Here is a 13,118-nt window from a genome sequence, read left to right on the forward strand (position 1 = left end):
TAACCTATTACTTCAAAGATAGGAAGACTGGATACAGAAATCATGGGTGATGTTTGGAATTTGTTAGTTGTACTAGAAATTAACTTGGTCTGGTTTGGCAGGAGTGATCAAAAAGAAAAATGCCGTATGATTGCTATGACTTACTCTTTCTGAAAACACAGACCATATTGTCTATAATGTAAATATGACTGAAAAAAACTTTTTTATCAGTATGTGGTTTCTCAGAGGTGATCCACAGAGGACACACTAGAAAAGAAGACTCATTGTGTGCAAGTACAGTTTTGCCAAGAAAATAATGCTGTTGGAGAGGTTTCAGGTCCACAATACCATTATAGCTGCATTTCAAAACTCGTAAGTAAAAAATACACTGTTTTTTTACAATATTTTCAGCATCTCCAGCTGAAACTGCAAAAATATCTGCAAGGATTTTGGGAAGCAAAGCTGAGTGATGTATCTAGATAAACTTGGAGTAATTAGACAGAAATGACAAGCTGACATAATCAGTCTACTGGCATAAACTGTGCTTTCTGTATGGTCAGAAAAAACACCGGAGGAAATAACAGCCACTGATAAACCTGACTAAGAAATGAAAGCATTACTCAGGGCTCAGTATCTTTAAAAAATTCCTGTAGGGGTGTAGTGCCACAGAGCTGTGTAGGAGATGTGTGATCTATTTCTGGTGGTAACACAATGAAATGCTGGAAGTGGGTGCTGGAAAACTAGCATTCACTGGCAACAGGACAGAGTTAGAAATATTGGACCATAAGGCATTTTGGGGAATTATGTCATACCGTTGCTTTCAAAACCAAATCTAGTCTTAGTTTGAGAGTACCACATTTACTTGAATAAAAGGCAACACTCAGGTTTCTTCATGTATTCCAGGAGAAAAAGTGGTGAATGTAAATTCCTCCAGAATCCCTCCAGGCCCACCTGATATGACAGTGAAGATTTTTCTAGACTGATGAAAATGCAGACAGAAACCTTGGGCTCAGGGAAGAGGATGCTGTTTACTCTCCTCCTCTCTTTTCTCTACTTCATTTATAAATTAAATACAGATCCTGCAAGGGAAAATGATGGAGAAGTGATCCCACTCACTGAAAGAAGCATGTGTGTGGGGAGGGAGATTTGTGATTAGACAGGAGAAAGGAGGGCAAGGAAAAGGCATAAAGGAGTGGGAGGAAGGAAGAGACACAAAATAGCAGCAATGCATGAGAAGTGAGGTAAGTGTGAGGTGCTGGCTCCCTCATCTTCAAATGAGGGAATAACCTCCTCCAAAAGAGGGAATAACCATCCTCGGTTTCCTTAGGGATTTTGGAATTTACACTCATCTGGTATTAAACCAAATGGCAGCTGATGTAAGGGAGCAGCAGTAGGACCCCAGCCCAGAGCCCTGGAGGAAGTAGTGTCTGCAGGCTGTGAGCTGCCAGAGGAAGGATGTCTCTATCCTTCCAGCTATCTTCACCTCCTCCCACATGGAGGCAGTGATGGCTGCCATCTGTGATTACTTTTCAGTCATTGTTTCTTTTGCATCCAGTCCTTATTTTGGAAGGCTGCTCTTGAAGCTACCAGCTCAGTTGTTGAAGATCAACAACCTTTGGAGTGCCAGGAAAAAATATTTATAACGAGTTTATACTGATTTATTCTTTCACCCTTTAATAGCTCTTTTTGCTCCCTTGCTTGTGTGAACCTCACCCAAAATATGTGGAGAGCATAATAGTATGTCGTATTGGATTTTAGTTTGAGAAACCAAACAAGCCAATTTTTATTTTTCTACTCTCAAATAATGGCTCTGAGGTTCCTTAAACATCCTTAGAGTTTCTCTCTGGTTTTGGTGCAGCTAGAATTCCTTTTTTTCAAATGTACTGACTAGAGTTGAACAAGGAATTGCAGTTCAAATATTCTCAGTGCTTTACCCAGTGAAATGGGATTTCCCTGTCTCTTCCAAGCACGTTTGTCTTTTCTGTGGGAATGGTAGCTCCTAACCAACATGCGATCAATCAGTACAGATCTCATTTTGCATGGAGAAAACAGAGGTACCATAGAAGGTTAGGCAAAATGCAGACCCTTGCGGTGCTTCTTGCTTTTCCAGCTCTGTTCTGTGGCTCTTCCAGGACTTTGGCCAGGCCAGTGGCCATGTTGATACTCAGCAGGCTTGGGATTCAGAGAGCACAGCCATCTGGTTTTTTTCCATCTACAGGTATCCCACCGGGAGGTTCAACTCAACACTCCTCCCAGAAGTATTGATACTGCTGCCAAGTTTACAGGTGCTGCCCCAGCTGGTTGGCCATTCAGGGCAAGGGTGTCAGAACACGGTTTGGCAGCTCGATTGTTGGCTATGAATATACATGTCAGGAATATGCTACTTCAGAGTAGCAAACAGTAGTCTTTCTGCTGCACCACCCTGTGCTTTGCCCTGCCTGAAGCTGTCCATCTCTTGTTTGATTGTGGCATTGCTTGGTATCTTTGCGGAGGAACAGTCACTGACCTGCTGGTGGTTTGCCTCAGGCAGCATGCTCTACAGCTCAAGGCTCCCTCCATCAGAGTGCTCTAGGCAAAGAAGTGTTCTAAAATGGCAGGGGAAAAAAACCAAAACAACCAACTTAGAGCTGATTTTCCTGTCATCACTATTGAAATTCTCCATGTTATATTACTTCAGTCTTCAAGATGAGGTGATTGTGTATTGTTTCTCCTGTTAATGTCTATGATAGCCTAGCTTGCTTTCTTTGTATCTGCAGGTACAGTTCAGCCTTAGCTGATGGATGTCACCATGTTTTTGTATCATATATTAATTTGGGGAATGGCAAGACAGAGAAGTGATTTCGGTAAGCTTGGCAAGCATAACCAAAGGCTTCTTCAACAAGACAAATAATGTTAACTCAACCAAATTAACCTGGAAACTGATCAAAATTGTAAAAGGCTGTAATTGAGACAAAGCTTAAGTCTTAGAGAAAGCTCAGTCAGACCTGGAGGAACAGTAACAATAAATATGGAAGGGAAGTAATCAATTATGTAGAGCTTCTACACTTAGCTGTAATAATCAATTAACACTGTTTAAATGAATAATTAAGAGGAAATAAAGATGAACCATGATGTTTACTTGGAATGATGCTTTCTTTGTCCCTACAGCTCTGTTCCCCCACCTAGGATCTTACCTGTCCCAGTACTCATATTTTATTATAGAGGAGCATGAAATATATAGGGCATTTCACAAGTCAGTAAAGACAGTCTTGGTATCCCACACGGGGTTGTTCTGGAGGTAGCAGTGTTTCTTTGCCCCTCAATCTGTTCACACCTCTCATTCTCAAGTGAACACGCAATTCTTTCCCCTCAGGGCTGTGTGCGTGTTTGGTTTCTTTTATATTGTTTCTTTTATCTTCAGTCTCAGGGATTTCTGGTTTTGCACCCATACGGTGGGAAAACATACTTCATGCAAGCCAGATATGTGAACAAGTTGAAAGGCAGAGACAGATGGAGCCATCTCTGTGATACTCAAACAAAATACTTCGGTCATAATGAAATACTAACGTGTTTGCATTAGTGTGTGAGCTTGAGCCGAAAGAACAAAAATGATGCAACAGAGTTCCTCATGTGGATTTAGAGCCTTAGTTTCTTTCCTCCTGACCTGCTGTTACTGCATGCAAAATGCCATGTGGGACTTTTAGAACCGAATCAATCTAGGCTCCTACCTACTTGACATCAAGGAATATATTTATAAGCCGTGTGTTGTTTACGCTTGCCTAGTCTGAATTATTTTTGACCATAGTCTCTTTCACTCTTATCACTCTTATCACATGGAAGAAAGAACTGCTGTGGATCTTCATCTTTCCCCCACCAACGCTGGGGACTGCCTCAAACAGTTTTACTGATAGAAGCCTGTACGTCTGATTTGATTTTTAGTGGAAAATACATAGAGGTTCATATGTTTCAGAGTTTGCATGTGAAACCCAACCAAGAAATGACAATGGCAGTCCAGAAAAGTAATGCAGCCTCAACATAACTATGCATGTTCTGAGCATTGCCCACAACAAACCTTAGACTGTTGCCACTCAGTCTAAAGTTTTTGTAGCTCAGTGCCTTTACTTTAGGTTATGAGGTAGTGTGTGAGAAATGGGAAACTGAGGAAGCTGTTGTCTTCTCCCTTATGAGGCAGTCTGCCTCACTGCTACTGCTAGGAATGATTCATGCTAGGTTTCTCACGCTTATTTTTGTTTGGAGAAGGTTTCCCTTGATATTTAATTTGTCATCTTCACTCTTCCCATAGCTGATTACTTTTATAGGTCAAAATGTTGAAGCAAGGGTCTGTAAAACATGTACGTGTGTGAATTAAAATAACTTTGGAAAATGTCTGTCCTTATTCTGGGGAGATCAGATTGATAGGTAAATCCTTTCGCTGTCTTGCATTCCAGCCTCTTCCTGGGATACACTTGGTCCCAGGTAATAGAGATCCTATGTGAGGACAAACAACCTTTTGTTAAAGCAACAGCTGTGAATTGTTGGTTTCGTCATGCCTTACAATGCTGTAACATCCATTGGTAAAACTTGGGTCTTCTTCCATTTTTGTGTGGGGATTGACATCTAGTATATTATTGATATCTCCCTCTTAGGTTCGTTATAGTTTAATATGCCTCTGGTGGCTGTGACATTGCTTAAGCAGGAAAATACCAGGAAAATATTGAAAGTGGTCCTAGAAGTGGCAAGGAGCTGGGATGCATGTTCCACCTGGGGTACCCCAATTCCATTGGCATTGTCTGGGAGCAGTTACACCTAACATTTACAAATTCAGGAAAACTTGGAGAGTTAGTGGAAGTATTTGCTGAACCTAAGATGAGGTAGGTGCCCAGCAAGGTAGTAGGTGGTGCTGGAAGTCGGGCTACTCTGTTGAGTTAGAAGCAGCAACACGTGCTACCTGTTCACATGGTACCATTGAGGGACTGAGCCAGAAATAGTAGGATCTGGCAAGCACGCACTGCTGGCTGTTTCTTTGCAATACTGCTAGCATGGACTTGCTGGAATCTGCATTTTGGGGGCAGTTTTAGAATGGCTGCTGCGTTTCCTTCCCGTTTAGTCAGTAACGCTGTCGGGCTTCAAGTGTTGCAAAGCAGGGGGACGCAGGCATGCACAGCAGGAGGACGGAGGCATGCACAGCAGGGGGATGCAAGCATGCACAGGCACGGGGATGCAGGCGTGCAAGGCGTTTCGGGCAGGGGACCAGCTGCCTTTGGAGCGGGGCGCCCTGCCGTTCCCACCCCCAGGGTAGAGGGCGAGAAAGTTGCCGCAGCCGCATTCCGGGGTGGGCTCCGCGCCGCCTTCACCCGTGACCCTCGGGCGCGGGAGAGCTCACACCCGGCTCTCCGCGCCGAGCCGCAGGACGCACCACCCGGGGCGGGCGCGGGGCGCGGCGGCGGGCGCGCGCGGCGTTGCCGTGGAGACGGCGCCGCAGGGGGCGGGGGCGGGAGCGGGAGGAGGCGGCCCGGCCGCCGCCAGCGCCCCGAGGAGGCGCACGGAGGCGGCCGCGCCGCGGCGGGCCGCGAGCCCTCCCCCCCCGCCGCCATTCCCTATTATAGAAGAGCTTCCGGCGGCGTGGACCACTCTGACATCATCCCCCGCACCCCGGTGACGTCAGCGCCGGGAGCGGTGCGTGACGTCGGTGCGTAGGGGAGCGCGGTGACGTGTGCTATTTAAAGCTCCCCGGGCGGAGGATGGAGGCAGAGCGAGCAGGTGCCGCCGCGAGCAGGAGCGGGCTAGCCGCGTGCGGCGGCGTGCGCGGGGGACTGTAGGGCAGGGCGGGGCTCGGCTCGGCTCGGCTCGGCTCGGCTCGGCTCCGGCTCTTGCCTTCCTTTCCCTTCCTTCTCTGCCCTTCCCTTCCCTGCCTTCTCTGCTCTTCTTTTCCTTTCCTTTCCTTTCCTTTCCCTTCTCTGCCCTTCCCTTCCCTTCCCCCGGGAGGAGCGGGACGGAGGCGCGGGCTGCGCGCGACGGCTGCGCCTGCCCACCGCGAGGGGACGGGCGGGCGGTGGCGGAGGTGTGAGGCGGAGGCGGGGGATGCCGGCGGGCAGAGGCAGCGGCTCGGGGGCGCCGGAGCAGCCGGGCACTGCCTGACGCGGCGCGCGCTCGCTCCCTCCCTCCCTCCGTCCCTCCCTCCCTCCGTCCCACCGGCGGGGCTGAGCCCGCGGCCCCGTCGCAGAGAGGCGCGGGCTCGGCGGCGGCAGCCCCTCCCGCCGCCTGCTGGCAGTGACCGGCCCGCCGCGCCCCGGGTCGATGCCCGCCCGCTCGCCGCAGAAGAAGGCGTGACGGCGAGGAGCGGACCCGCCGCCGCTGGAAGGAGGAGCGGCGCCCCGTATCTCCGCAGCCGGGGGTGGGCGGGCGGGCGGATCGGGGGGGCGCGGAGCCCCGGTGCCCGCGGGGGACGCGCGGCCGCAGCCCGCCGCTAGCCGCCTCACGCCGGGAGCCCGATGCCAGCGCCGGTGCCGCGGCTCGCTCTGCCTCCTCGGGAAAATGCATCGGTGCCCGCCACGCTGCCGGCGGGGGTGCTAGGGGGAGCGGCGGCGTGGAGCCCTGCGCGCACCGCCTGCCCCATCCCGCTCCGCCTCTGAGGCACACGGAGCCCTCGGCGGCCGCTCACGTCCCGGCGAGAAGCGCCGCAGCCGCCGCCAGCCCCTCGCGGAGAAGGCGAGCGCCTCCCCGTCCGCCCGCAGGAGGGGACCCGTCTGCCCCCGGAGCCGCCGCCGCCGCCCGCCCGGGGGCCGGAGCCGCTGCCTGCGGGCGCCTGGCGGGGCCGGCGGCCATGGGAGCCCGGCCCGCGGGGGGCGCTCCCTAGGGCGCGGGCGGCCCCGCTCGGCCCGGCAGCTGCGAGCCGGCGGCGCGGCCCCCCGGGCCTGCGCGGCGCGGCGAGCCCAGCGCAGCGGCCCGCCGCCACGGGGCTGCGGAGCTGCCGGCGCGGCGAGGAGCGCCCCGGGGACGCGGCCCGCGCGGCACCGCCGGTGCCCGGCGCCGCCGGCCGCCATGGGGTAAGGATCTCGCGGGGGCCGCCGGGCTAGTGCTGGGGCGGGGGGGAAGCGGCTGCCCGCGGGGGCTGTTGCTGTTCGAGCGGGCGCTGCCGAGCGCGCACGGAGGCGAGTGGTTTCGCTGGCGGGGTGCACAAGGAGCAGGAATCCTGCTGCCATCGATGCTGTGCATCAGCCCGATGAAAGAAAAGCAGTGCGCTGCGTGAGGGGCGCACCTCGGTCTGCAGAGGTTTGCCTCCGCCGTAGCCACATCGGATCGCTGGAAGAGCCCTCCTGGCTTCCAGATCCTCACCGTGAGGACCTTCCCCGGGTCGTTAAGGGATGGTCAGTCCCGAAAACGACTGCTTTAAGCTCAGTGTGACAAGGTGAAACTTCAGAGCAGCGAAGGCTCGTTTTAACTCTCCTGGAGTCTTCAGCGGATGTAAAACAACGTGTGAATTTCCCAGTAAAGTGAAGAAGGCTCTAAGGAAATCTGCTTTACAGCATGTCCCCTAGTAAATTGGGACATGAACTTGCGGTTTAAGGAAATGAGAAGGAATTAAATCTTTAAAATGAATCTGAGCACATCTAAATTAGTAGATAAAATGACATAGGTACCTGTGGAAACTTTCCACAGTTGTATCCTTAGTAATTTGTGTAGTGAGGTGAGAAAATAAACCCTACTACCAGGCTTGTGTGATAGCCTCTGAATGGAATGGAAACTCATCCGTGTTCAAAAGCAACAGAAACCTGGTATGATTTGGCTAACTGCAAGGTGGAGGCAGACTTTTAATGCATTAACAAGATGCTGGTTTTCTAAGACTTTAGGACATAGTTCAGAGTGTAAAAGTTACAAATCATGTCCTTTATATTGTATGTCTTTTGTCATTCAGTGAAATGTGAAATTGGTACATTAATATGGAAGTTAAAAGTGTCTTTCCTCAAGCCGTTAAGGACACTTGGAATTCTCCAATTTATTAACTTCCTTGCATGTGGGGTGATAACAGTTGCATCCTTGGCTCTGTCCTAGGCACTGGGGTTCACTGTACAAGATGTAGGAAGGAATGACTTCTTAGGCTAGCTTTTCTTTTCCTGTTGACTTCCCTTCAATTTAAAAAAAAAAAAAAAGAAGAAAAAATCCCAAACAGAATAAACCCAAGCTTGCAGCTATCTACATAATCAAGAAAGTGATAATGCGTTTTAAAAACCTGCCAGAAGGCTAAATGATATTACAGTGGTTTTGGGATATATTCTTAAAACTGTTAAGCAGAGAGAATTATGTAGCTTTATAAATTCAAATAATGGAAAACCTCTCATTTACTTAAGATCAGTATTGTGTTTGTAGATACGTCAGCTAGGTGTATCATATTACAAATACAGAGAACTGTTGAAGAAGAGTAAGCATTCTTTCTCCAGAATTAAATTGAGCATTTCTGAAAACAAAAACCTGACTTAGAAAAAAAAAGACCCCCCCATTTCATCAGCTCCACTACTGCTGGTGTTCCAATGTCATAGCTTCTTAACAAACAGTACAAATCTGTATCAGTAGAAGGAGTTGAAATAATCCTAAATCTATAAGAGGGAGTTGAAATAATCCTAAATACTGAAGTTGTTGGTGTGATGACTTGAGTAGTATGTTGGCACATTGAGGTCAAGAAGACAAAACTGTCTGGCAAGGATTTTGAAGGCTCTTTATGCAGTACACATTGAGGTATTGCAATATAGAGTTCCTTTGCAGACCATCTTCTAACAAGGTGGACAAACCCAGAAATGTAGGTATGTGTTACTGATAATCAACGTGCTCTCTAAATGTGAGGGAGCACATCCAAGCCAGGGCCAGCACCAACTCTGTGGATCTGCAGTTAAGTATCAGACATTTGCTAGTGTTCAGAGCAGAGGTCTTGAACCAGTAGCTGTTTTGTATTAGTGTCTAAATGCAGTTGCCCATGGATTTTGGAGTATTTCTAGACCAAGGTACACTGGACTCAACGCTGCAGTTGTAAAAATAGTGTTCTGATACTCTACTAAGGTCTTAAAACTGAGTGCCCTAGAAGCAAGTTGCAAAATGGTTGATAATCCATGTACCTGGCCACATGAGGGTCTGTGTACTGTATTCAGTATTTATTGGGTACTGCTATCCTGCGTAAGCTTGTACAGTGAGTTTGTAGTACCTGGCTGATGGAGAGTTTACCTATTCCAAGGGTCAGAACACAGAAAACTTGAGATTGGGCCAAGGAATTGGCTTGCCAAACCAGCAGTGGTTTTGTTAGTCTGATACTGTTTTAGTGAAGAATTCACTGTTCTGCCAGTGTAGTTCAGCCTGCTTGGCACATTGAATACCATCAGGCAAGCCAGCTGTGTATGTGGTGAATGCCAAGCTGTTGGTGACTGGTCTCTGGACCAGTGCTGCTCCTAAATATTTGTTTTGAGAAACTTGAAACTAGAGAATGGTCTATAGGGTGCAGTAGTTCAGGAGACACTCTTCTTAGTGCTGTATCCCGAATGTCTGTGGGTGTCTCTTACCTCACAGGAGAAGGTAAATGAATCAAGCTCTGGGGATTGTATAGGCCAGGCACATAGGATGTCCACTCTTGCTTCTCTACCTTCCAGTCTGTCTCTCCTCTCCTAGTTCCTCATCCCTGTTGCATAAAGACAAGTTCTTATCAATAGTCACTGTTGAGTGATATAACCATTTATTTGTGCAGGCCTTTCTGTTGGGTTGACCACACAGGATATAGTGTTCTTTAATAGGAATATATGGATTTTTGTGTAAATAAGATGACCTCAGTATGTTTTGTCCTAGTTCATAACATGTCTTTCTTGTATTCCCAGTATTGAGAAATACAGAATTTGTCACTATTGTGCAATCAGTCTTCTTTGAGCAAAGGCTTAGTTGCATTAAAAATCCTCAAGAAATAGATCTTAAGTAAACATGCTCAGGATATATACTGGTAGCCTAGATTATTGTATAGTTGACCAGGTAAATTCCGTATTAAAGCTGCAAACCATCACTGTATTTTACTGGTCATTGGCACTGCTTTTACTTTTAGCTGAGGGCAGGGGAGTTAGAAGTTTCTATTTGTGGACTGTGATGCAGTTGTTGCTTAGGCTGAAATGAATACACTTCATGCTAGACTCACTATGGAAGCCACACAGCCATGAATTCTGGTAGGGGTGAGAAGTTGGTGTCCTGTTAAACTTAATCTCTTGGATTAATTCCTGGTTTGTTAATGGGTAGTCTCTCCATAACTACTTTTCTTTATGACCTTCTGTGCTGTGGACAAGTATCCAAATTTATGTTACTAGCTTTTCCCTTCACTCTTGCTGAATGATAAGGAATTACAAGGTAAAAGCTTCTGTAAGATGTGCTTGTCTCTGTCATGTCACGTTAATCAAGGTGTCTTTATAAAGACTTCAGCTTCTCTTCACTTTTGTTGGACTATATTTAGTATGTTATCTTCATAAAGGTGGTTATGATATGTGTCAGTTTGAGATGGCAGAATTAGAATACTAGGGTTCTTAAGTTGGCTGGAGAATATTGTGGAAGATGAGTATTTTAGGATGTACTTATTAGCGTTGTAGTTGCCTAGAAATAAGTGTTTTATTTTAAGTTTTGGCAGTCGGGAAAATGTCTGTTGCTGGTTGATCCACTCTTAGCTCTTACGCTTTTTGAAGGATGGGGAGTTAGTCAAATGCATTTCTTTAAAGCACTCAGGATGCAAGGTCCCATTTTGAAGAGTGGATGCTATAGTTGTAGGGGAATTGACAAATCATGCTAATTCTAAACTGCAGGATGTAATAATTTTTACAAAGCCCATTTGAAGCTTTCAAATCTAAAAATATGTGACCATGTACTGTTTGAACATATGGGATAGACAAATCTTGCTGTGGAAATTGGTTTTGGTTTGCTGCCTGTTGACTTGCTTTTTTAGATGTTTCTAAACTACAGTCTTGTCCTTAAACTTTTCGGCTTCCTTTCTCTAGCTGGGTAACAAGACATGAGCACTATAAAGCTGTTAGGAGCCAGAAGCATTGTTGATGGTTGAATTTGACCTGACTCAGGTTCTTTATCCTGTCTTTTTCCCTCCCGCAAGGCTTAATGATAGCTTTCCCAAAACTTCATATTAGCAACAGTTCCATCAGCTGTGCTCCTCTGACACAGAAACATTGCAGATAATAGAGCAGAAGGTACAGCTTCTTGGCAGTAGTTCAATGTTACTTCAGTTCCTGGCCATCTTGCTATCTTGGGTGAAATAAGATGCTTATTGTGTGAAAGCAATGGCAGCGAAGTAGTTTATGCTGTCTTCTGTAGCAGCGTGGAGAGCATAACAAAACCAGATCAACATCACTTACTATAGATAACACCCACAAAACTTGATTGTCTGAAAAAAATTAGTAAGGTATAAATACCTAGACAGATGGACTGTATGTAAATCAGCTTGAAATGGTTAATGAACTACTTTGTCAGGCAGCAATGGGTGGAGACCTCTACCATGCTTAAATTATCTTCTGTCACAATAGTTTTATGACCATGAAATAAGCATGAGAAATCTAAACCAGCACTTCTGGCCTGGCAACACATAAACGAGCATCCTGAACACCATGGGGGATGATTTCTGTGCTGATGTAGTGAAAGTATTTGAATGCCTTAAGGTTCCAATTGATCTGTTACAGTATTTCCATGCATTATAAAGATTACGTAGACCAGCTCTTTGGGTGAAGTCCTAGTTCTGCTGAAAATAAACAGAATCACAGAATCGTATAGGTTGGAAAAGACCTTTAAGATCATCAAGTCCAACCAAGTCCAACATTTCAGTCCTTCACACTCATCATGTTGAGATTATTTTTATTCTCAGTGTCTCAAGACAAATATCAGATGAATGCTTTGTGTGTGTGTTGTTGTGGTTTCTCTCTCCCAAACAGTGCTTGCCGTACCACAATACCTGTTACCTTTGCAGAACTCATAACCAAATGTCGAGCCAATACTTGAGGAGATATGCAGTCTTGAAGCCATATTGATTGCAATAGCTTGAAATACTGTAACAGACCAACACTACTAATTGGGGGAGGCAATGACACCTAACTGGTGTTAGAGTGTTTCTGCCTGCTAGTTAGTAATAAGTAGAATTCAGATATCACTTCAGTGGGAATTTTGTTGGAAAACATTTATTCTTTATGATTGTCTCTTAAGACTGTAATTTGATTTAAAGCTCTTAGCCGATCCCTCTTTAAATCACAGCTTTCCAAATCTATGTCTATGCATTAGTGTACTACAAAGAGAAGAACATCATCTCGTGATATAACACTAATTTACTAGTAGTTTCTCATTAGTATAGGTGCCTGGCACATCATTTTAGCTGAGCCTGTGGTTTTCCAGTGTATTCCTGATCAGTGACCATCTAAACAATGCAAACACTTCATACAGATTAGAAACTTAGTTCTTCTACTCTTTTAGATATCTTTAATTTTGAAGCTGTTGAGACCTGAAGTAATTACCAAGAGCTGGTGTCTCTTCTAGTCCAGAAGTTATGGTTCAAGAGGTGCTTAGCAAGGGAGCAAGTGTGGTGTAGAGATACCCAACGAGGCTGAGACCAGATCTGGAACGGAACTCACATGAGTATATGTATATATATGCACACAGAAATTAAGTGTGCTTGTGTTTTAACAATGTGCTCTTTGTATCTGAGACAGTCCTGCACTTGAGAAAAATCTCTGACTTCCCCATGTATGTGGTTATAGTCTTAGTAGCAAGAAACTGTAACAATGAACAAAGGGACAAAGTATTCTGTATTATTTAAAGTAAAAAGAAAAATTGGAGTACTCAGTCCATCTTTCTTTTTTTTTTTTTTTTTTAAAGATACCATGTTAGGTTGAAATGTGTATTTAAAAGCCCTACTTAGGTGAAGCCTTCTGTAAAAAAAAAACTGCAAGAGCATTCTTTCTAGTTCAGGGTTTTGTGCTGTTCTCCCTGCAAGGCTTTTTCAGATGTATTCAGTCTTAAAGGTAAGGTGCAATGGGTGTGGAAGCATTGCATTATGAAAAATCCACTTTTAGATCTAATTTTGATAATAGGTTTCTTTTCCCCACTCTGTTGCGAGTATTTTAGTTCTTATTTTTTCCAAGACTGGGCTGTGTGAG

General features: G+C 46.3%; 1 protein-coding gene across 6 annotated transcripts in view; it reads left to right on the forward strand.

The window, feature by feature from the left end:
* HOMER1 (homer scaffold protein 1) overlaps positions 1-13,118 on the forward strand; it is a 114,329-nt gene that overhangs the window by 13,005 nt on the left and 88,206 nt on the right. Inside the window, exon 1 of one of the 6 annotated variants that reach the window (XM_072859057.1) lies at positions 5,527-5,647. The exons of 3 other annotated variants lie outside the window; for them this stretch is intronic. Coding sequence is in view for 1 of the 3 variants with exons in the window: in XM_072859056.1 (XP_072715157.1) it covers positions 7,000-7,004 (5 nt within the window). In the remaining 2 variants the exon portion in view is untranslated. Of the gene's footprint in view, positions 1-5,526; positions 5,648-6,872; positions 7,005-7,717; positions 7,734-13,118 lie in introns of those variants that run through there. 2 more of the 6 variants (XM_072859056.1, XM_072859058.1) reach the window with 2 other exon arrangements.

Source organism: Ciconia boyciana, chromosome 4 (assembly GCF_034638445.1).
Source record: "Ciconia boyciana chromosome 4, ASM3463844v1, whole genome shotgun sequence".
Taxonomy (NCBI): Eukaryota; Metazoa; Chordata; class Aves; order Ciconiiformes; family Ciconiidae; genus Ciconia; species Ciconia boyciana.